The 23,841-nt window shown below is 42.8% G+C and overlaps 1 protein-coding gene across 1 annotated transcript; it reads left to right on the forward strand.

Annotated features, from left to right (window-relative positions):
* The first annotated feature begins 1,178 nt into the window (after positions 1-1,178).
* On the forward strand, positions 1,179-20,868 carry TMEM123 (transmembrane protein 123). Its single transcript, XM_069808312.1, has 6 exons — positions 1,179-1,334; positions 7,942-8,010; positions 10,278-10,343; positions 14,997-15,188; positions 16,600-16,753; positions 18,919-20,868. The coding sequence occupies exons 1-6, from the start codon at positions 1,265-1,267 to the stop codon at positions 18,941-18,943; spliced, it is 576 nt and encodes a 191-aa protein (XP_069664413.1). The 5' UTR covers positions 1,179-1,264; the 3' UTR covers positions 18,944-20,868.
* The last annotated feature ends 2,973 nt before the right edge of the window (positions 20,869-23,841 follow it).

Below are 23,841 nucleotides of genomic sequence, written 5' to 3' on the forward strand. Positions count from 1 at the left end.
CACTTGCTTACTGAGACTTACAGAGCAAATGCATGTAAAAGGATAATTCTGTCATTAGGGAAAGGAACTAGGTTTCACACACTACCTGAGCACAGTTTCACAGCCTGCCTGCGAGCTCTCAGGCCAGTCACTTTCCCTCTCTGGCTCAGACGCATCGCTTGACATGGAAACATCATTGTGCTGCAGCAAACATAAATGTAGTAACAAGTGTTAAATATTCTACTGCGGCTTTGATGATGATCCTACAATTATCCACATTAAAAGTGTTCTTCTCTAACTTATTAGAGAGCGATTTGTAGCAGTGTATAGTCTTCGTTCCTTTGATAAATAATTTTCAAGTTGTTTTCACTCTTAAGAACTTGTTAATAAATTCCCTTTGAGAAATAAATTTCTAACATCAACTTCATGTTAGAAGAACACAAGAAAAAATTGAAAGAATTGAACATGGTTGTTACCTTTCACTTTTCCCTATCACCTTTGTAGTTGGTTTCACAATTTTCTAAGTGCATAGGGGAATATCGGAATATGTTCTCTACGGCATTAGCTCTGGTGACTAAACACAACCAGAGGCGGTATGAAAATCAGCACCACGTAAACGGACTGTGAACGGCAGGACAGTTACGGCCTGCAGCATCACCTTACGAAGACGCCCACGGTGAGCTGCAGACGGACAATCCTGACAACCGGCTTCTGTTCAGACCTGTGTCATTAACAAGGAGGACGAACCCTCGCCGTTGAGGGCTCTGGTGGCAGACGCTGAAACGGTATTCAGAAAACGGAGGGGCTTACGTTAATAACCGTGACCGCTGCCGGCGGGCAGGACTCCTGGTGCTCGGCACTCCGAGTGCTCGGCCCCCGTTTCGGCGGGCGCTCGCGGACCCGCCGGAGGGCCGCTCGGCCAACCGCCCCCGCGTGCGCCTCGTCAAGCACGGGCTTCTCTCCGCTCGCTAGTCTCTCCTCACGGACGCCACAGCCCTTCGCCGCCCAGCCTGCTGTGAGACCGGCGGGAGAGAGGGCGGGACAGCCCCGCGGAGGAGCGGGCTGAGGCCAGACGGCGGGCGGACCCACACCGGGCCCCGCCGCCGGCCCCGGCCTGCGCCGCGGAGGCAGCGCCGCGCGGGGGCAGAGCGCAGTTCGCCTCACGCGCTGTTCGCCTCACGCGCAGGACGCACCCGACGCACCCCCCGCCCCGCCCCACGCCGGCCCGGGCAGGCAGCGGCTGGCGTGCTCCGGCGGGTCCGCGCCCGCGGCTCCCTCCGCGGCCATGCGGCTCCTCACCGGCGCTGCCCGCGCGCTGCAGGCGGCAGCGCTGCTGCTGCTCGTCCCCGGATCCCGTGAGTAGCGGCCGCGGGGGGGACGGGAAGGGCGCGGCGGGCGGCGGCGCTGCTGCCGCCGCCGCTCCTCTCCGCCGGCACGGAGGCGGCAGCCGGTCCGCCCGGTGGCTGCTGCGATGCCTCCGCCGGGAGGACGCGGGCCTCGCCGCGTCGCTGGTGGCTGGGAGCGGGAGCAGGGGTGCGGGCTGCGCCCTCGCTGCCCCGCCGAGCGCCCGTTCGCTGGGGCTCCCGGCCGGGAGGAAGCGGGGTGGTTGGCCGAGTTTTTCTTTCCACCTTCCCAAAGGAGAGCCGGGTGCGATTGCACCGTGCGCAGGGCCGGTGTCTCCAGAGCGGACCTGTAACGGAGACAGGGCGCGAGAGGCTTAATAGTCAGGATGTTTCTGAAGTAGAAACCATAATTTTAAGAAATAAAAAGCACCAAGGAGCGTTTGGTGGTGGGGTGAATGTTTGCACACAACCGAGGGATGGGCGAACGCGCCCTGCTCCTGGCCCTGCCCCCCCGGCTCCTCTCTCCCACCTGCCTGCACGCCGGCGGCGGGGAGGGGGCGTGAGGGGGGGGGGGAGGCAGGAGGTGTCGTGAGGGGGGGGGAAGGCAGGAGGTGTCGGGGGGGGGGGAAGGCAGGAGGTGTCGTGGGGGGGGGAAGGCAGGAGGTGTCGTGAGGGGGGGGGAAGGCAGGAGGGGGCGTGGGGGGGGGAAGGCAGGAGGTGGCGTGGGGGGGGGAAGGCAGGAGGTGTCGTGGGGGGGGGAAGGCAGGAGGGGGCGTGGGGGGGGGAAGGCAGGAGGTGTCGTGAGGGGGGGGGAAGGCAGGAGGGGGCGTGGGGGGGGGAAGGCAGGAGGTGTCGTGAGGGGGGGGGAAGGCAGGAGGTGTCGTGAGGGGGGGGGAAGGCAGGAGGTGTCGTGAGGGGGGGGAAGGCAGGAGGTGTCGTGAGGGGGGGGGAAGGCAGGAGGTGTCGTGGGGGGGGGGAGGCAGGAGGTGTCGTGGGGGGGGGGGAGGCAGGAGGTGTCGTGAGGGGGGGGGAAGGCAGGAGGTGTCGTGAGGGGGGGGGAAGGCAGGAGGGGGCGTGGGGGGGGGAAGGCAGGAGGTGTCGTGGGGGGGGGGGGAGGCAGGAGGTGTCGTGAGGGGGGGGGAAGGCAGGAGGTGTCGTGAGGGGGGGGGAAGGCAGGAGGTGTCGTGGGGGGGGGAGGCAGGAGGTGTCGTGGGGGGGGGGAGGCAGGAGGTGTCGTGAGGGGGGGGGAAGGCAGGAGGTGTCGTGAGGGGGGGGGAAGGCAGGAGGTGTCGTGAGGGGGGGGGGAGGCAGGAGGTGTCGTGAGGGGGGGGGAAGGCAGGAGGTGTCGTGAGGGGGGGGGAAGGCAGGAGGTGTCGTGAGGGGGGGGGAAAGCAGGAGGGGGCGTGGGGGGGGGGAAGGCAGGAGGTGTCGTGGGGGGGGGGGAGGCAGGAGGTGTCGTGAGGGGGGGGGAAGGCAGGAGGTGTCGTGAGGGGGGGGGGAGGCAGGAGGTGTCGTGAGGGGGGGGGGGAAGGCAGGAGGTGTTCCCCAAACCCTGCGGGTGTCCCAGGGCGTAGAGTGGGGACCGTCCCGGGGTGGATGTCGAGGCGAGCGGGCCGTGGGGGAGTCGGGGAAGCCCCGGGCAGGGCTAGGCTGGAAGGAAACGCTTCCCTTGCCCTTCTCGATGCTGTTCTCTGAGGCATGCTGTAATTGTGGTGAGTGGCTTTTATTAGCTTGGGGGTCGTCGTGGCTTTGCTGTTAGGACAGATGGTGTGTTTTGTCGCGTTTCGGTCTGGCGCTTGCAGCCATGCCTCTTTTTAACGGCTGGCTCTAGTAAATACACCACCTTCTGTTTTCTTGTGCTTTAACTCAGGTGGTAAACGACCAGATTCAGGGGATAATCGTCAACGTGCACTCAAATAAAATGAGAGATACAAAAGTCTGAGCTGCCAGAGTTGCCTTTTCGGAAGACTGAAATGCACCATACAGTGCCCCACAATTTTCCAAAGTAAAGAAGCTGAAAGATAGGTACCAAAATTAACCTGTCATAAATAATGTTGAGGACTATCAGTCAGTTCAGCAGTGTTAATATGCTGTTGTTTAATCTGGTGAAGCTATAATACAAATCGATACAAAAAAAGTAAAATGAGGAATGTAAACAGCTTTATAATTGCCCTTCCAAAAAAAGCAAGCTTTTTTTGAAGAAGTTTGCTCGTAACCTGTTTACTGCTTTTCTAAGATCGCATGGCCTCCATTTTACAACAGTAGACTGTCATTTCATTTGATATAAGATTTCCCTGATCTGTCTTTTATCATGCTGCTTTCTGAGTGCATATGCTGGTTTAACTCAGTGTACAGTCAGTGCTGTCTCCTGGGGCAGGGATGATCTCATCTAACTTTTGACAGTCAAATGTAGTCCTTCCTCTTTATATGAATTTGTTGTCTAGACCCCATTTATAATATGTTGAGAGAAGTTGTGCCCTTTTAAGGCTCAGTCTAACGTATCTACTGAAGTTTCCTTTTTTTTTCTGTCCACTTACTCAGAAACTTCCAGAAACTACTGCTGAGATTTGTGTTGGTTTCAGCAAAAGTTTGTGATTCACTTAATGAACACTATCAGAGAAAGTGTGAAACCCATCAAATACTATAATTCTACGATCTGCAAAAAGTGACAGTAGCAGTAGAGCTGTCCTCATTCCAGTTAAGATTTTTGGGCAGGCTGGTTATTTCAATATAATGCTGTTCTTTTACTCTGCTGGAAAGCCTATTTCTATGTGTTGGTCAAGTCAGTGGAAGAAACATAACCAAAATGTTACAGTTTAGGAAAAAATCCTTCTCAGTGTTGTGTAAAATCCAGCTGGCTTCCTGATATCTGAGTGAGTGAGGAGAATCCACACTCCCTGGCAGGAAGCTGCTCCCACCCCCTTCCTCTGTTCAGAAAAGATAGCTAGCAACATCTTCCAAGAGCTTACCTGTATACAAAACTACTTGCAGTACAAAAAATGAGCAGCAGCAACTGCCAGACCTAAGAACAGGCATGGCGTTTTGATTTCAGCATGTTTCCTTACTTCTCTTAGATTCTTGGGTGACAGCAAAAGGTGGTGTAGTTTTTCAGTCTTGGATTGACCAGGGTTGAGAATCAGTTACTTGGGTCTGTGTTGTTTTGCTAGGCATCTATGCATTGGTGTTTATGCTTTCATTTGCAAGACTGTGAGGTAATTTCACAATGTTAAGGTATGAGAACCAGTCCAGAAAGTTGCTGAGATAATGCTGCATGACCTCCATCTCAGAATGACCTACCTTCTTGGTAGGTCCAGAATGCCACTTCAAAAATAAGTACCAAAAGACCTTGTTGAGTCAAAGGGAAAAGAAATATAAAGTTTCCAGACAACGGGGATTTGAACTGATAGTTTGTGAAAATTGCCTGGCAGATGTTACCACGGATTTGGGGCCAGGGGGGTGTTTTTGTTTTAATCTCCGGAATTTGAGTTTCATCCATTTCAACTGAGAATGAGTACCCTGATGGTGGAGACTACCTAGGGGATGATTATATATTCATGTTACTGCTCTAACATCTCTGTTTTAACCATTCCAGCACCTCAACTGTTACTCATTTAGATTGCTTAGATGTTACTGTGCAAGTTGGAGATCTTTCTGATGGACTGTGCAATGTCAGTGCCTCTGTACTTTTTGTTTTTTGAAGCAACAAAAGTGGAATGGCTTGGGCATAAGATGCTCCTACTTACCTGCTATGAATCAAACTTGAAAAGAGAAGATGTCTAGACAGAATTTTATCTATGACTTTTGAAATGTCCCCTAAATGAATGTGTAAAATTGTGCTTAGTAAAAATGTGAGTTTGTATACCAACATGTTTCTGCAGCGTGTGGTGTAGTTAGACTAGATATAAAGTCTGTGAGTCGTTAGAAATGCGTTTGTCTTAAATGTGAATGTGGGAGTGGGCAAATTGACCTTTGTCACATGCAGGGAGTTGAATGAGTAGTGCCAGTCACCAGTGTATGCTGCTTCTACCAGGCTTCATCTACAAAGAATAGTAATTTGGTACATATCTGAGCTGGAGAGGACAGATTCCTAATGTTAAGGGTTCACAGGTGTTATCCAATGTGTTGATTTTTGCAGGATCTGGCAGAATCTGTTCGTTTTCAACAAGTATCAGAACTATCCCTATCATGTTCCCTCCACCTACCTACGTGTTTAGCACAAGCATGGACCTTCAGCACCTGTGTCTGAATGCCACTTCTGGAAGCTGAATTCCAGCTACAAAGCTGGAAGAACTGGCCTGATTTTGCCTGTTTCAAAGTTTGCTTATCCAAATTGTCTCCAACTTAGGACTTCTTACGTGCTAGAGCAACAAAACCACGAGAGGCCCTGGAAGCGCTCAGCATACCAAACCGTGCCATAGCGTTTCATAGGAAGCATGCTTGCCTTCACATACACCCTGGCCAGCCACAAGTAGTTATGTTTTTAGCTGCATCTGTGCCTGACCTTAAACAGAAGAAAACAGAGTTGTCTGACAAAAATGTTGTTGCTCCCTTTTCCCTGTCCTTTTCTAGTATGTGGTGCTTTGGTGCATTGCTTTAAGTTGGGTATTTCCTTGGTTCAGTTCTGTTTCATCATCAAAAATGAACATGGAGTTTTGTGGGGGTTTTTTTCTTCCCGTCTCTCCTGTGGATCATGGCGGGAACAAGGATGAACACAGAGTTTCTCTACTCAAGATTTCTAGGCCCAATATTGCAACTAATCCTGTGGCCCAAAGAGCTTTACCTCTGCTCATGCGCAGGACCTTCCACGCTGCAGCTGGCTGCCAGCTTTCTCCCCGCTTCCTTCCTGTGCTCACGCCTGCACATGTACACCTGGGACAGTGCAGACTTCTAACCCTTGCACTTCTGCTCCCTGGAGAAGGCCAGAAACCCGCACTGTTTCACTTTGGGCCAGTTCCACTGTGCAGTCTGGTCTTGAATGAGAGTGTCCAGTTGTCAGAGCCACCGCTGTGTAAAAAGTGTATGCTGCTTTTCCCTTTGCCTTAACCCAGGAGTCCTTCCTGCCTTCCTGGTTGAAGTTTTCTGCTGTCCCTGCAGTGATTCCAAGGATAGAGAACAGTCTGGGAATAGTGTCATTTTAGAGATTTTCTTTTTCTCACCTGTCCCATTCACAGCCACGTGTTCCAATGTGGCATATGCTTATGCAGTACCCCATATTAAGATGTATTTGTATTCTGGAGCAACTGCTTGTGATCCAAATTAAGAAACTTAATTTTTTTTTGAGGAGGGAAAAAGTATCTTATAAGCTGGATATGGTCCTTGATGTCTTTCAAGGTGTGCAGTCCAAGCTGATCTGAACTAGGACTAATACAGTCCTGTCTTCCCTTCCACTTCTGGTTCCTACCCCTCTCTTTCATCTAATGCTACAGGGAGCCCATTCTGCTGGTTGAGGCAGCAAAAAACATTGTGTGCTGTTGGGGAGGGGGATAATGTCAGTTTTCTGTTGGCTTAGCTTCCTCAGTCAGATCATTGTTAAATGCAGGAGGACTAACTCTGGTGTAGACCACTTTTTGCAGGATTGGGTCCTTGCTGGGGAAGCTTAGTTTAGCTGTGTTCCATTCTCCCTTTTTTGTTTGTTTTCCCTAAGCTCCCTAATTAAACAGTCTAACATATCTTGCAGTGCTGCCCTCAATCTTGATATTGCAGGGATAAGTTGCAAATGATTCGCCATTTGTATTTGCAAATTTTACCATTCTGAGATCTTTACTTTGTAACTACTGTGAAAGTGCCCTATTTCTGTAATACTTAGTTCAGGTTATTTGCTTGCCTTTAGCAGAATATTGTCATAAGTGATCAAAACTAAACTCTGCTTGGCAAAGGCAGAATCCACAACTGATCCTCTTGCATGCATGTGAATGCCAGACTTTTCATTCTGTGTGGTTTATCTTTAAATTTTACCATTTGTTTGTAGATCAGGCCTAAGCACAGAGTAATCAGGCCTCAGTCTTTAGGATATGATGATATTTCAACAGAGGCGTGATCCTTCTGTATCCCACTGCCCACCTGTGAAATGCTCAGTGGATGCATTAACATGCTGTTAGTCCCAAACTAAGCAATTCAGCATCTAAGTGGAGCTTATTGTCTTACCATGCTGTCCATGTAGGGGCAGAGCAAGCACTCATCTGCTTGCAGAGGCCTTGCAGACTTCATAGGAAAATATTTACATGAGAAGTTCTTTTCCTTCTGCTGTAGGTGATGCTGGTCATATGTTATTACTGAAGGAAGATGCCTGATTTTCTACCTCTTGCTTCTTTCAGTCTCCTTTCATCTCAAGGAGGAAGAGAACTTGGGATGGTGATGGTGGGGAAGATAAAACTGAGGATGGGAAGGAGTTCCAGTTCATTTGATGGTTGGGTAGTGCAAATGTTGTCATTTTTAATGTGCTAAGAGCAGGCTGTTGTGGTACCATGCTTTTATATCATCATTATACCTAACTCTTGTCCATGGTAGTTTGGTCATTTATATGCCCAAAGCAAGTGACAGATGCTGTGCTAACTTTTTTTGTTTGTTTCTTAGTAATAAAGAACCTAAAACTATCTTATTCTTCTTGGGTTTTATGTAGGAAATGAAGAGACAAACAACTCCAGCAGTACTACACCCTTTACTACGATGCCAGACCATAAGTTGCAACGTAATACTTTTGGCATTTCTGTTGTTGTTCCTCAGTAGCATCGAGAAAAGCGATATGTATTATTGTATGCCTTAAACTGTCCTGTAATAGTTTGCTCTTTATTTTATTGAATTGTGAACAGCTGTAGGGCAGGAGGGAGGTAGGCCGATTGTTGCATCTATTCTGCGACAACTAAAGATACTGAAGAGGAACAGTAGAACACAACTCAATGCTCGTATCCTTAGGTACCCAAGAGCAACAGAAAGAGGAGAAATAAAATGGGAAAATTTTATGTATTTTATATAGAACTAGTTCCATTATGTAGAACTAGAAATACCTGCCAACATCAATTTACAGTTAAAAAGAGAACCAGCAGCTCAAGAAGTCTGCTGGGCTAGAATTCAGTGCTCTTCAGAAAAAGGGGCAAGGCACTTTTTCGTTTGATTTTTAATGTCAAAATGGATCCTAGGCCTACTGTGCTTGAGCTCATTGCCAAAGTACATGTTTATTTCATGGTGTAATCTCATTTTGACTGCATTAAGCTGTACACCTCTAAGCGTGTGCCATGCAAAAAGCATATTCCTTGAGTCACTTTTGCCCTGTACTACTTTGCTTATCTCATTTGCTATTAGCCAACAAGGGAGATGTATAGCCAATACTCTGTTCATTGACTCACTCTATCTTGTGTTAATTGCATCACTGACTCACACCCAAATTCCAGGCAGTGTACATGCCTTCTTTTCACCTGTATGAGCACGCAGTCCACATCCAGACGTGTTCCCAGAGTTGCAGAAGTAAGCACTTGGAACTTGGGGGAAACACAGAGCTGTGGTCTGGTTACACTATTGGGCCAGTGTGGGAAAGGTTTAGCCCCAGGCATATCTGTGGCTTACGCTGGTACAAAAGTCAACATATCCAAGAAAGAATGTGTTTGTTTTTCAAAGGCATTTAAATCTGCAACTTCATATCCCAGGTATGTCAATGTAAGGATTGTGTGTGCAGTACACAATGGTGGGGTTAGTTCACTATGATTACACCAAAGAAAAGGCAAAGTAATTCCCTCTGTAATTTCCCCCCACCCCCTCCTTTTTGGTAGGTGATATGGAGGTGTAAATTTGTTGCATTTGTTCTTAAACCTGAGCTTGCTCATAATGTGTATGCAACTGCAAAGAGGGTTGACAAAACTGGTTTAGACTAGACTTTTCCAGTGGTAAGAAAAATACATCTGTTCAAAGGAAATAGGCCTGCTTCTTGATTCTGGTAGCTCTCTTGCTATTCTCGTCATCTCTGAGGTTATGCACTTTGTTTTCCAGCCATGCTGAAAAGTGATAAAGCTGCTGCAAGGTGCATAGCACTAACACGTGGGAGGATGCTGTAAAAAATCAGTTCCTTCAGAGAAAAGAATCACAGAGTGGGCGTAGACAACAGTGCAGAACGAAGGGAGGGAAGTATGGGCAGTGACACTTCCAGGAACGGGAGGTTCCAAACAGCCCAGTAGATCTTTGCCAGGAGGAAGAGACCATTAACCTGTAAGAAACATTGAAGAGGGGTGCAGCAATGAGGACAGAAGTGAGAGTGGGAGGGTGCCTGAGAACCTAGAAGTAACATGAGGGGGGGGGGGGTGGGGAGAAGGGGTTTGGGGGGAAGAACTGGAAAAGTAGAAGTGAAAGAAAGGAGGGAAGGACAAAACCATTAAGGATGAAACATGGTTTATATTTTAAGTCTTTGGAAACAGGTACATTCTTAGGACCCTTTTTGTGTAGAGAGAGCATAAGCCCACAGAAAGATGTTTCACAGGGTATTGGTCTGTCTCTATTTGACATGACTACAGTATGTTCCTAGCATGAGCCCAGTTTGTAACAGAGATGCAGCAAAAGGAAAGAAAAGATTAAGGGACAGGAAATGGAACTGAAGCTAGAAAAAAACCCACAGTGCTTAAGTAGGTCAAGAAAGTCAGTGACGGTATGGCTGCTGATGGCAACTGCAGTAGAGCATGATGTGGAAGTGGAAGAGAGCAAAAGAGGAGATGTAGAGAATTCAGATGCAGACCATTTGGGCACTGCTGTGTGTACAGTGTAACTATGTTCTTGCTGCACTGAGATCTGGAAGCATTTTGCAGAGGGATAAAACCATCTGCTTTGGGATGGAACACTCTCTGCTGTATTCCCATTTGTAGCCTGCAAACACAGATACCCTGAGGAGAGTACTGTGTTGTGGGTAGTTTAATTATAGTATATTAACATGAAAATAAATAATATTTCTTTTCTTGTTTTCTTTTTTCCTTGAAGACAATAGCAGTTCATCCAATCTCACTGTTACGTCATCCACACAATCTACAGCAACATCTACAGTAGGTACGTATGTGTTCATCTGTCCATTACTATGAACCTAGAAGCTAGCTCCAAACCTACCCCAGACAGTACCAAATTCTAAAGAAATATCCATCAAAAGTGGGTATTTGAGAGAAGCGTTATCATTTTAGGGCTGGGAGGCAACATGTAAAAAAACTCTGAGATGAAGCTATACTGTGTTTCAAGTTTAGGTAGCGTGCAGTAGAAGCAATGATATCTGTGGTGCCATTGAAAAACAGGAATCAAAATAAAACTTCAAAGAAGTTTTGAAGAAATGAAGGAAGAATTGAAAGAAATTGGTCTTTTTAATGTTCATTCTTTGTCTCTAACCAAACTTCTTTCATTTTCATGGAGTAAAGATGAATGGGTTGTGGTGCAAATAGTGCATATCTGTTTAATGTTACTTCACAGTAAATAGATTTAGGGTATAACGAAGTCCTGGGGGCTTGATTTTCAAGAGTAAGACTCCATTTCTGTTTAGGTAAGACTCATGGCACCTTATACCATAGAAAATAGTCCTTATAGAGCACACAGCACAAAACAGTGGTTTTCAAGTAAGACATGAGCAGCAGATCTGGGACAATCTGTCACGGGTACTTCTGCATTGTTCTAGCACTACTGTCTTTCCTTCACAACTTGGCAAAAGAACTGTAGGTAAGGATGATTTCCCAAGGCAGCAGCGTTGCAGTTGTGATGCTTCAACATAAGTAACATGTTTACAAAACACATCTTTGTAGAAAGAAGAAATAGCTGTATTACATAAACTAGTGGAGTTTGAAAGCAGATACTTAACCTGGGACAGAAACAAACAGTTCATCCACTTGTATTTGCAGTGTTCCAACTGTTGGCTATGTCAGTGAGAGATTATTAATAAAGGAAATTAAAACAATTATTTTCTGGAAGAACTTGCACAGGCATATTTTACCACGTCAGTAAAGACTGGATAATAATTAATGTCATGCAGTTGTTCAGTCTGCAATGCACAGATACAAGGCTGTATCTGAGAGAAGAGAAGCTAGTTCCATGGATGAACTGGGTCCCCTTTGTGCTAAGAGCCATGTGAAAGCAGGGCAGAAATATTGTGTGTACCTCAAGATGCTTTGTGTATTTGTGGAGTTTTATGCTGATCATAAGGTCCCAGCTACGTCATTCCATTTCCAGCACAACTCTCACTTTGTGTCTCTGTAGTCTCCAGATAACCTCTGAGCTACCGCAATCAGAAGTTGCTTCTTATTAATTTAAGAATAAAATACTCACCAGGGGAAAAAAAAAAAAATCTCTGCAAAGACCTTCCTTTTGATAGCAAGAAAGTGGTGCAGTGTCTCATTCCATTGCCTGCAACGTACCAGTTTAAGCATGTCTGACTTGGAAAGTGGAGAGATTTTTGTAATCCCCTTGTTGCCTTAGGGCCTTAACCATGTGTAAAGCCATTGTTAACCACAGGTGTTTCACCCACCCTGTGCTCCAACCCTTCCACCCTTTGCTCCAGTCCTGACTATGGGTTTCTTGCAGGGGTCTGAGCTTTGTCTGGATAATAACAGTAAAAAGATGCCTGAGCCCTTTACTGTTAGGCACAGTACAAACCTAACAAACAGCTATGCCTTGATTCACATTGTTTATGATTCACATCCTTCTTCGGCTTTTTTCCTTTTTTTTTTTTTGTTATAAACTTCATAGATTTTAAGACAATGTTCATCCATTTTGATTATCTGTCTTGACCTCTTCAGAATAAAGACTACAAGATAGATGCATTTAATTTTGCTTAGAGTCTCTGCCTTTTTTTTTTTTTTTTCTTTTTTTTGGAAGCTTTTCATGGCAGAAGCAAAAGTCTCTTTCATTCAATCATTTTCCATGTAAATGAGAGTATTATTTATTTTAGGAAGAGCATTCAATAATAATTATTTTGTATATTAGCACAGTGCTTATGCAATTTGAGTTCTGTTTGTTCTTGTTGAGTTAGAATGCTAAGGGGGTAGTGCATGCTGCTAAGAATTATTATCTTTATGCTATATATATAGTTTGATTGATGGATATAGCATAGCTATTTAATGTTTAAACACAGGTAGCATACAAAGTAAAATATTTGTCTCTCTTGAAAACAAAGCATCATAAACCTGAATGATATTACTGGCATGCATCCTTTTTAAGTAATAAAAATTAACTCAGGCAGTCTGGGTTTGTTTAGCATGATGTTCGATGAAGCCCAGCTGGTCTTTGGGGGGAAAAGTAATTAGGGAAATAAAAGGACAGATGTTGCTAGCAAATGTTTTTTCATCTTAACTCTGTTGGTAAAATAGTACGGGTAAGATGTTTCAGAGACACAGAAGAACAGATTGGTGCCCAATTCATGTCAGCTTCCCAAATTTTCCAGCTGCCTCAGATAGCCTCCCACTGATGTTTTGAAATGACTGGTGCTAAATATATCATGAAAGATAAGTCTGTAGGAGATTAACCAGATTTTACTTCTAATGTTATATCACCAAGTGCTGTAATCTTGATAAAGTAAGAAAAAAGGATCGCTAGTAGGAAAGGGGGGCGGGGGGGGGGAGTAATGTGCAAATCTTGCTGAAATTCCTCACGATAGCTGCTTGGATATTTTTTGTGCTGACTCACGTTTTCTGTAGGGTAATGTAATGGCCATAGGATAAGTACCATCTCTGTGTAACATGGTTTAACAATGTTACACATAGAACAAGTAGCCATTGTGTTGCTCAGAAACACAAGCCAGTTTGACACCAGAAATCAAAATCAAAAAATCAAAAAAATAAAAAACCACAGAAAACTGACTGATTGACACTTGCATTTAGATTTGTCTTTCTTTTGGTATCTTTCGTATTAGGAATGCAGTTACCAGGTGTGGTTTCATGTCACGTAACTGTAGATGGTTTCCATATAGACATTTCCTTGCTTATTTCCTACAATGAGGAACCATTTGATATTTTTAGATCATTGTGCCTTTGGGGAGTTTACCTGTCAGTATTAAAATGTGCCCTGAATTTTATCTGATGTATTTTACACATGCTTCGTAGAGGAACTGAATTTCCTAAGTGTAACAAGGTAAGCACATGAATATAGTACTCGGCTGTTCCATCTCAACAAATGCTCATTTCAAAGTGTTTCCTAAGGTTGTGGCACAATACAATTATAACATCAAAGAACAGGAAAATAAATAACATTTATAATGGGGACTGTATTGGGCTGTTTCAGTAGTTTTAATGTTAAATGTCTCAGAAAAGTGTTGTGTAGGCCAGTTCCTTTCTTAATGTTTAAATTGTTGTATTGTTTGGGTTTTTTAAGTTTTTGCTATTCACATCTGCACAGGAAGCAGTGATACTTAATTCTTAGCAAAGACACCATTCTGTGTGTAGCTACTCATGTTTTAAACCACACTTACAGGAAGATTATTCCATAGAAGCATTTTAGATGCTGTATAAAAAAAAAGCAGAAATTGAATTATCAAGTTTACTGTGGAATTGAGATGAAACTACCTGTTCTTCAGTTGTTCTAGTTTTAGACAGTTTCAAGAAAACATGGGTATAATTAGACATTTGAATGTCCGTAATGAAAAGCTTTTGTGGTGTTTAAAATGAACTCGGCTTGTGTGAGGTTATAGAAACAATACAGTAGTAGACAGCTGCAAAGGGAGCTTTTTCCCCCTAAAATTTCTTCATACATAAAAGCTATTTGCCTCATATTGTCTGCTTAGAGAAATGCTAGTTGCATAACAGGCTCATGTTTCTTGCTAGTTCCTTCTTAGAAAAATAAGTAATTATTCTTAAGATCATTCTAGCTGACTGCCTTCTACTAAGGCTCTAAGGATTTTGCTATAAATATCAATCTCTATTATTCTTGAATTTTGTTTCATGGTATTTTTATTCTGAAAAGTTCATTAAAGCTTTCTGAGGAGGGAAGTGTTAGGTAAAAGCAGAGTAAAAGTTAAAGACATTAGGTGTCAACTAAACTTGTGAAACAGCATTCCAATCTTTGTTTTAACCTTGGCAAGACAGCTCACTAATAAATAAATTATACAAGCCAGCAGATTTACTTTAGTCAAACTTCTGTCACGTGTGGAAAACCTTGAACCTTAAGTTAACATACATACAGAATTCTTTCTGGTAAGTTTAATAGACGTGCAGCCTTAGTAAAGCTGGTGTTTCATTCAATAGCAAATTCAAGATTACATCTTTTTTAAAACTGGGGGGAGGACGGGATGGGGCACATGTTTTCATGCAAAATCCATTCTTATCAGAAAAGCTTAGTTACCTGAAAAGTTGGGCACTTCAAATGGAAAGTTACTCTTGATCCAGAATTTTATCACATTTTAAAATACTGTTAGGTGTGATTCTATGGAATTGCATAGTGTTATCCAAACAAAATTGGCCCTCTAAAAGTTATCAGGTATTATCCAGGTTTTATTTACAGCCTTTACTTTAAACCGTTCCTGACCCTCAGTCCCAGAAATCAGAAGTTAGGTCTTTCCAAAGGAAATGCATAGGGGAGGAGTCTGTATGCAATCCTGGATATGCATGCACTGGCATTTTCATTGTTACTCTGCCATACTATTTGGGCATGATAAATGCTATCTTATTCAATGAGTATACAGTTTATTATTTTTAAGTATTTTTCTGTGTGATATCACAAATAAAAAATTTCCAGGTATGTCCACCAGTACTATTCATCTGACCAGTACCAGTCAGCCCACCAACACCACTACATCTGTCACCTTGATGACTCAGCCCACTAAAACCATCCAGACAACAAGATCCACCAAAGCTTCATCAGTCACATCATCACAACACAATATTACAGTGGTGACCACTTCCAAGATTTCTTTCACTTCTGTAACAGGTGAGTTCACATTTCAAGAAGCTCGTAAAGGCTTGTATACATGTTTACATGTGTTGTACAGTTGTAGAGTTGTTAGTTTGACAGTCGTGTAACAAAGAAAGAAGGTATATGCATGCTGAAAAACAAGAGTAAGGTAGGGTTTTATTACTAAGTTGGCTACAATCATGTTCCTCTGAGTATTCCACTTAAATAAGGCTTCCCTTAACCTGAGAGACTTGGCGTATTTAGGGAAAAAAAAAAAAAGCGAGTGGTCTGAACCAGCAGCCACCAGCAAGGAGATTAGCAATGTTAGGAGAAAGCCTGGCTTTTGAATACACCTTCTGTATTTGTTCAGCTCTCCCTTCTACAGCTTACTTGAACTCATCTCTAATACTTCCTTTTTCACAGCTGACCTGTGGCTCAAAATACGTCTACTGGCTTGGTAGAAAGACTGAGTTCTGTTGGCTACATTTGTAATGAGTTTTATCCCTAACAGAGGATAGAGTATGACTGTGACTGAGTCACGCTTTATGTAAAAGTTGTCAAACGCAGTTTGACAGTACCCTTTAATACAAAAACAGTAAGCGTAGAATTCAGTATTTCCTTGCGGTTAGCTGCTTGTTGACAGCACTTCACGCTTGCACTTTTAAACAGATCGGGGTTGCTCACATGTCAGTGAAGCATTATTGGGTAGGTGAAGCTGTCATCAGCAGAACTTTTAGTTGGCCACCTAAGGCTCCCTGTGGCAAGTACAAATAGAGATGGGCAGAGACTGGGTGTTTCAGTGGGAGTTTGTAGCAGATAAAACCCGTTTTCACACAGAAACTGCTATGGCTTATCTGAGGTCTCACTTGGAGAGTGAGGGTACAATTCCATGACACAAGGTAAAGCAATCCAACAGCTCATCACCAGCAAAAGTATTTTACTCCCACCACATAACTATACTGACTGACTTGGTGGTTGTTGGACCCCTCTGCAGACTGACTCGATACACTCACCTGACTAAAAGCAACTTCCTTTTCTGCCTGGGCTAATTTCAGGCCAGCCTAGTGAGTTAAATTGGCTCATGGAGGGTATGAAAAATACTAGAACTGGCCTAAGAAGGGCAGGAGCTGCATGTGTGGAAAGAGGGGAGAGCAGGGGGGGGAAAAGGCAGGGGAAAGAGGGAGGTGAGGAGGAGAAGGGGCAGTCAGTCTTTCAGAGAGAGCAATCAGTTGGATCAGCTGCTCCGGCATCACTAGAATCCGGCACTTAAAAATGGAGCTCTAGGTTTCAGTGTGCTTGGCTGGTATCTTGCCAGTTGATCTATGTTAAATTTGTCTAATTGGGTCTTTAGATGATATGTCAATGGAGAGGGCAAGATATAGAGGAGTCCCTCAAAACACAATTTTGCAAGCTCTGTAAAAAGTGCCTTTTGTTTTCTTCTTTTCAGCCACATCAAAATCTGAGGCTGTCGTAGCCAAAACCTCCAAATTTGATGTGGGCAGTTTTGTAGGTGGCATCGCGCTGACACTTGGAGTCCTAGTTATTCTCTACATCGGATGCAAAACCTATCACTCTAGAAGAGGCATTCAGTACAGAACCATGTAAGTTCTCAAGACATTGTCCCATGTCAATTTATCACTTTCTTGAGGGGAACAAGGACAAACAAAACAAGGAGAATGAACTCTGATACGTACGTTTGTTTAATGTACATAATATTAATATCATTAAGAGAATTAACTGTGATATTTTGTCTTTCATCACTTCAGCTATTCCTCATTATTATTATGCCTCTCTTCTGTGTGGGGTTGTTTTCTCTGATCTATTATATAAAGTTTGGGGTTTTTTTAATAAAGGATCCTTGTCCTTTAGCTGTTCCATGAATAGCTAACATTTCCTTCAGAACATTTCTTTGAAATGTTTGCTGCAATTTGCAAGACTTCTGGTTCTTCCTGACACTTTCTCTTAGACTCTAGATTTGTGTATTCACTCTGGCATTTTCCTCCCCTTTGCCGTTAACTTTTTTTGCAGTAGCTCTGTTTTCTATTACCTGTATGACATCTTGTTGGAACTCTGCTACCATCTTTTGTATCACCTTTTATGTACCTTCGAGTCTAGTTTGAGCAGCCAGTTTTAAAGCCAGACATCTAATACTCCACATTCTTAAGCCACCACTGTTGAATTGATTCATTTATTTATTGTCACAGAAAACATTCAAAGGTAATATGGCCATTATTCACATTTTTAAAAGCACAGTATTTGATTATCGTCAATATATGAACTCAGACTTTTGCCCCATCTTGTAATATAGGCAGGCCAACTGGTTGATTTGTAAGACTTAGTTTTCTGTGTCACTTTGTTCTCAACTCCAGAATGTCCATAAAATTGGGTGCACTGAACCTGCTCTAAGTACTTTTCACAAGTCCATGAAAGGAGAAATCATTTAACTGAATACAGGCATCTGCATCTGAACTAGTCATTTCATATCATTCATATTACCCTAAAGTAGGGTAAATCTGTCACATGAATCAGCCTATCCATGCATTTTTGTATTCATTTACTGTGAGGGCAGCTGAAGAGTCTTAGATAAAGAAGTCTGTGCTGTGGGTATTGAAAGGTATAGGGTGGATCCCACCTATAATCACTTGTTTACCCTGTCCTCTGTGACTTTAAACCTTCTTTGAGCTGCAGGCTGCTGCTACTTTCCCTGTGGAGTGTAGGTGCTGTACAGCAAATACAAGCCTATTGAGAGTAAGCGTGCTTTTCTTAGTTACCTTTTCAAGACCCATTAGAAGTTGTCTGTTGGCTTCAGACAGTCTGTAGACTACAAGCTGAAAAACACTGATTTAAACAGATTTCTCTGCCACCAACTTTTTCCAGCCAACGGGTCTCCCTCCTTTATGATTATCAGATTGGGGGACAGGAGGTAGTAGGTCCAGTCTTGTCTTGGGTATGGTTCTTTGTGGAGCTACTCTTCCTCTCCTTTGCAGCATTCATTTCTGAGAGCACAGGACCAGTCAGACATCTATGATTTTGACTTCATCTTGTATCTCACCCCTTTTGTAAGTGAATAGTTAATCAAAATTGTACTATCCCATTTGCCAGTTCTACTCAGTTTTCTTCCAGGCTTCCAGACTTGCCTCCTTGTCCCACATTTAGTTTAAGAACTGGGAATTCTTAAAACTAGGTTGCTTTTCTTTTTCCTATTCAGTATCATCCATCTCAGTTGAGAAGCTTGTTTTAAGTGAGGTGATGTCATTAGATTTGTTGGGGTGCTAGTGTTTACTCTCTGTCTTGGCTCCTGCTTGCTGGTCATGGTATTCAACCAGTCCCTGCTGCACATGTTTACCCACAGTAGTGTTTGAATGGATATTGTAGAATTAAGATCAACAGTATCTTTAAAACAAAAGAAACCTGTCGCTGACCTTATAAACTGGCTTTGATTAGCTGTTATTATTGGATATAGGTAAGATAGGATAAAAATGCCTGAGCAACAGCTGATCTAAAAATATGTACTTGAATGAAATGTGAAAGCCAAAATGTTAATAAGGCTAGTGAAGTTGGCAAGTGTTGACAAAATGAAATTGTTCTGTTAACTTCAGGCTTGGCTCAGAGAGAACTGTAACTGCCAGATCAATGTGCCCTTAGCCCTTTCTGGCAAGGTGGCCTCTGTTCACAAAATAACCTTCTTAGCGGCAGCTGGGTGGCTGTTTCTCATGTTGACTGTTGCTTGTACTGCAGAACATTGATTACTGTGTTTCTATTACAGTGATGAACATGATGCCATCATTTAAAGAGACTTCAGGGAAGACAGTGTTGGACACCCATCCTATCACAGCTGTTGTAACTTCTGAAAGAGTTCCTTTTGTAAAGATGATCAATCTCTAAACCTATCTTGGGTGCGATCCTGCAAAATGTTGAGACACTCTTTAAACATCCTGATTTTTTTGCATTGGCTTTCATAAGAAGAGGAACTCAGCACTTTGTAGAGACAGTATTTTCTTTTTCCAGTATTTGTAACCAAATTTAAAGAACGCACATATTGAGTCACTTTAAGGTACACACACAAGTCTCTGAAATAGCTAATTACTAGCACAGTGGATCGCATAATTACGCTTCTAAGTAAGTTCAATTATTTCTCACATACTGTGCAAATCCAGTGTGTTCCATAATGGATATAGTAGGTTAAATAGGATACCTTTGAGACCAAGTATAGGTTTTTGAAAGTAAAATGGTTTTTTTCCTAATATTTTGTATTAAATTGTATTTATTTTGAAGTTTGGTGTGAAGTTTAGTTTAGAAATTTTGGGTTTTGACAATTCGGTTAGTTAATTTTTATTAGGCTATAAAGGGACACGGTTTGCTGTGTAGAAGGTGATAAAGAGTACTTTAAACTTCAATCATTAGCTCACCTGTGACCTGCAGAGACTTTCCTCAACAGGCTATACAGTGAGACTAGCTGCAGGAAGCACAGACAGACTGGAGATATCCATCCACAACCCTGTTCTCTAACTGGGTCCTTATAAGAAAACAAATTATGCGATCCATAGCTTTTTTTTTCCTTGCACGTACAATTGAAGATAAAATAAAAATGGAAGAAGGTAATTGCACCATCATAAATACAATGAAATATGAAAATTGCTTCTAGAAATTGGCTTTTAAGTTGAATGTAGCAATTGCTTTGCTCTTGGTTTTTATTATTATGAAGCTGTATGCAATGTTTTAGCAGCATTTGATAAGCATTGAAAGTTACAGAGAGAAGTGGAACATCTGTAAGACAGCATTTTAGAAGAATATAATCTGCATTTTTACAACTATTTTCAGAACTTGGTACTGCAGCACACATGTACAGAGGTCTGGTCAAAAGCCCAGTGAAGGCAACAGGGCATCTCTCAGGCGGCCTTTAGATGGAGGCCCAAATACACTGGGGGTCCTGTGCAAGATGGCTGATGCTGCTTCCATATCACTTCTGCATTTATACTGAGGTAAACCTGCTGACCTAGTAGATGGGCTCCTGATTTACACTGGTGTATGGAAAACTAGAGCAAGGATCAAGAAACAGAGGCCTGCATCTCCTTATGTCACTGAATAATTGTTCAGTCCTGCTCAGGTTCTATTTGTAGACCTCTCCCTGGTGAAGAGGCTTGGTGTGGTGGGACTTGACCATCCTGGTTACTACTGGCACTAGTCCATCACACAGGGCACAGGCAGGAGGTGGGAACTGCATCTAGGCTGGGGTACAGCACATCAGGGAAAACAAGACTACAGCTCTGGCACAGGTTAATTTTTTTGTTGAGCAATAGTTTATTCTGCCATGCAATGTTAAAGTGGCCATATAGATGGTTTTTTTCCTTTTTCACATGGAGTAGTAGAACTGTTGTGTCTGAGGCACAGCCCACTCCAGCAAACCATGGCTAACGAATAGTCTTAATAGCACCAGCCATGCACCCAAAATGGGGGTAGCAGAGCTGTTTAATTTTTCACTGAGATTGAGGTACAGGGGGAAGAGTGATTTGAAGTAACAACTCTTGTGATTTTTCTTAGTTGCATTGTTTGGTGGAAAGCTTCTGGTTTTTACTTGAAGAGTTTGGAAATAATTCTTCTATAGAACTGCAATTCTTTACTTTGTAGAAATTAAGACAGTTAAGTGCAACTCAGTTACTGGGATTGTCTCACCTCTGTTGTACAGATGAATAAATAAATCTTTGGAGTTACTGTATCAATTTCAGTTGGATTTTTATTTTATTAGATGGTTTCATAATTCCCTCAACCCCTTCCACAGTCATAACCATTGAAAAGAAGCATTCACTATATATACCTTTAAATGCTAGAATACCAGACCTAATGCATTTTTGCCCAGTTCAATCATTCGTAATGTATTTTGTAATCCCATTACTACAATAAAGCAAAATTATGTGCTTAAGATTTCAGAGGTATCAGTGCAAATATAAAACCTGGCCTCCTTTCAGGTGTTTGGATATTAGACAAAGTAAGGTACAATTGATAAATTTTACCTTTAACTTTACATTTCCTTTCCCACAGTAAGTGAAAACCCAGCTTCAAGTTACACACCTAAAGTGGGATTAACAGGACAGCTTTTCAGTGTACCATACCACTAAGTACATATTTAGGCCTCAGTCCTGGAGGTCACTGTACAGCATTGGAAGAAGCAGTGGACCTGAATTTAGCTATGCTCTACACATGTAGAGGGGCTGACGTATTAAGTAACTGAAATAGTAATTTAGCATTCAAAAATCCTGATTATGTTAACAGAAGATTGGCACTTAGTTTCTGTAAGGAGAGAACATTTGGATTTTGGTCTACCAAATCTTAGACCTATATGAGATACAAAGCTGACATAGGAGCAAAAGACAGAAAAAAGTCTTTTGTCTCATAGACTGAAGTCTAGCACTATCCTGGGCAACTGGGGAATAGACTATAGAATAGTTGGAACAGACCTACAACAATCATCTAGTCCAACTGCCTGACCAGTTCAGGGCTGACAAAGTTAAAGCATGTTAAGGGCATTGTCCAAATGTCTCTTAAACACTGACAGGCTTGGGGCATTGACCACCTCTCTAGGAAGCCTGTTCCAGGGTGTGACCACCCTCTCAGTAAATAATGCTTCCTAAATATCTCTTCCTCATGGAAGTCTCTTCCCACTCACTGCTTTGGTGATTAGTTATTCTAAATTCAATCATAAGTTTATGATCTGGTTATATTCATTTTATGCACCAAATTTTTAGCATAAATAGCTCCTCCCATTCTCTTGGTATACTTATCCTACAGTCGGTCTTTCAGCTGTTCCTTAACTCAGTTTATTAATATTGTAAAGATGATTCAGTTGTTTATAGTTCACCCTCTCAACAGGACTGCCTAGCTGTTGCTCATAGCTGAGCAACACAGTTCAAGACAGAGCTATGATTAGGAACCCCTCTGGTGACACATCACAGAACTGCATTTACAGTATCATGTTTTGAGCTCATCACCAGCATTAAATTGATTAATAAAGCAACCCCTCTAACTCATTTTTAATCCTCAAAATTCATGAGTTTGTGCTTCATATGAAAATCTATTTATTTCACTTACTTAATACTACAGGCTTGGGAAGTCATCCAAAGGCTACAGAACATAGCCACCTTAGATCAGGTATCATCATTTCGTTTGCCCTTCAAACATGCCAAGATCAACCATATGGCCACATCTCAGGACTCCAGCATAGCATCCTTGCTTTTCCTCACAGGTCTGTCTTTCCTTTTTGCACAAAGGAGCAAAAGGAGTTCCTCCTTGAGCCTGTATTCTAGTACCAAATCATAGCCCTTCCAGCTTAATTTTTTGATGGAGCCCTGCATCAAAGGCTTCAAAGCAGTCCAGAAATGCTGCAGTGCTGTATTTTTTTTATTAAAAAAAGAACTATTAAAGCAAGATCATGTTACTGGGGTAATATTCAGTAACTTGAACATTATCCTTTTGTAAATTTACTTTCATACCTTTCCATTTTGTTCAGAGACTGTTAAAGCTCTTTTTTACATATTCATGCCACGCTATTTTTGCCCTGAAGAGATACATAGCATTCTTAGCATGCTTTATTGAAAAAAACAGAAGCAACAAAATGACAATATTGCCAAAAGCAAAGTAGGACAGCATCGGAGACTGAAAATTGCCTAGATAACTCCAGAAGCTAAGAATTTAGCTGTGATATGGAAGCAGATAGAATGAGAATGGACCTGTACAGAATGTAAACACGTTCTCTAGACAACACTGAAGGAGGCCCAATTGGTGTATGACTGAGATAGCAGTCTGAAAAAACAGAAAAGTTAAATGAATTTAGGAATCTGAATTTGACAGTTCTCACAAACACCACAGACACAGGGACTGCCAATTCCTGGTGTTGATCCTGCAGTGTCTAAGCTTTAGCTTGCATTACAATTTAGCATTTGCTTCGCTATAAAAACACTACTTTCAAGACTGGATCAATGATTAGTTTAATCCTTCAGTGTCAGGTCATCCCTATACTTCAAAACATCCAATTCGGGAACTCTGAAAACTAAAGTAAAAGGGACTCCAAGTTCTGGAGGCTAAGTGTCCTTTTAGAATACCAAGAGGAAATATATTCTCACTCTGATACTCAAAATTTTGATTTTGTCTATTGTTTGTTCTGACCTTTCCCACATCAAGTTTAAACCAGTTTAGAAACCAAGGTGTTGCACCTGGCCAGCACTGAGGTGATGGGTACTTCTAAACTGTTACAAGAAAAACTATGATGCAACATAATTTCTTTGACAGGGTTCATAAAGAAAAGCAACGACTGTCTGTACAAATGGGGTGCTTGCTTCTTTTGATAGTTGCATATATGACAATCTTTACTTTATTCTTCCCTTAGAATTAACAGTCTTCCACTGGGCAAATCACAACCCTAACTAATATCCTATACTCTGTAAGTACCAAGTATTTCACTTCTCTATCTGCCAAAAGTAGAGCATCAGTAAGTCAAGCTATGCAGATCCAAAAGAAAGAGATCTTTGTTCTGACCACATCTACACCCTCTAACACACAAGCTTAGAAAACCTTTGGCAAGTTCTCCAGCATTTCCCTAAAAAAATTTCACCCATCAAAAACTAAACGGAACAGCCACTGCTAGGATATTGCTTATTGTGCACACAATTTCCTGCTATGTTCCAGCATATTTTGA

Source organism: Haliaeetus albicilla, chromosome 20, assembly GCF_947461875.1.
Source record: "Haliaeetus albicilla chromosome 20, bHalAlb1.1, whole genome shotgun sequence".
NCBI lineage: Eukaryota > Metazoa > Chordata > Aves > Accipitriformes > Accipitridae > Haliaeetus > Haliaeetus albicilla.

Coding starts and splice junctions, on each gene's coding strand:
- TMEM123 (XM_069808312.1), top strand. CDS start 1,265: ATGCGGCTCCTCACCGGCGCTGCCCGCGCGCTGCAGGCGGCAGCGCTG. Junction 1,335..7,941: donor GCTGCTCGTCCCCGGATCCC/GTGAGTAGCGGC, acceptor GGTTTTATGTAG/GAAATGAAGAGACAAACAAC. Junction 16,754..18,918: donor GGCATTCAGTACAGAACCAT/GTAAGTTCTCAA, acceptor TTTCTATTACAG/TGATGAACATGATGCCATCA.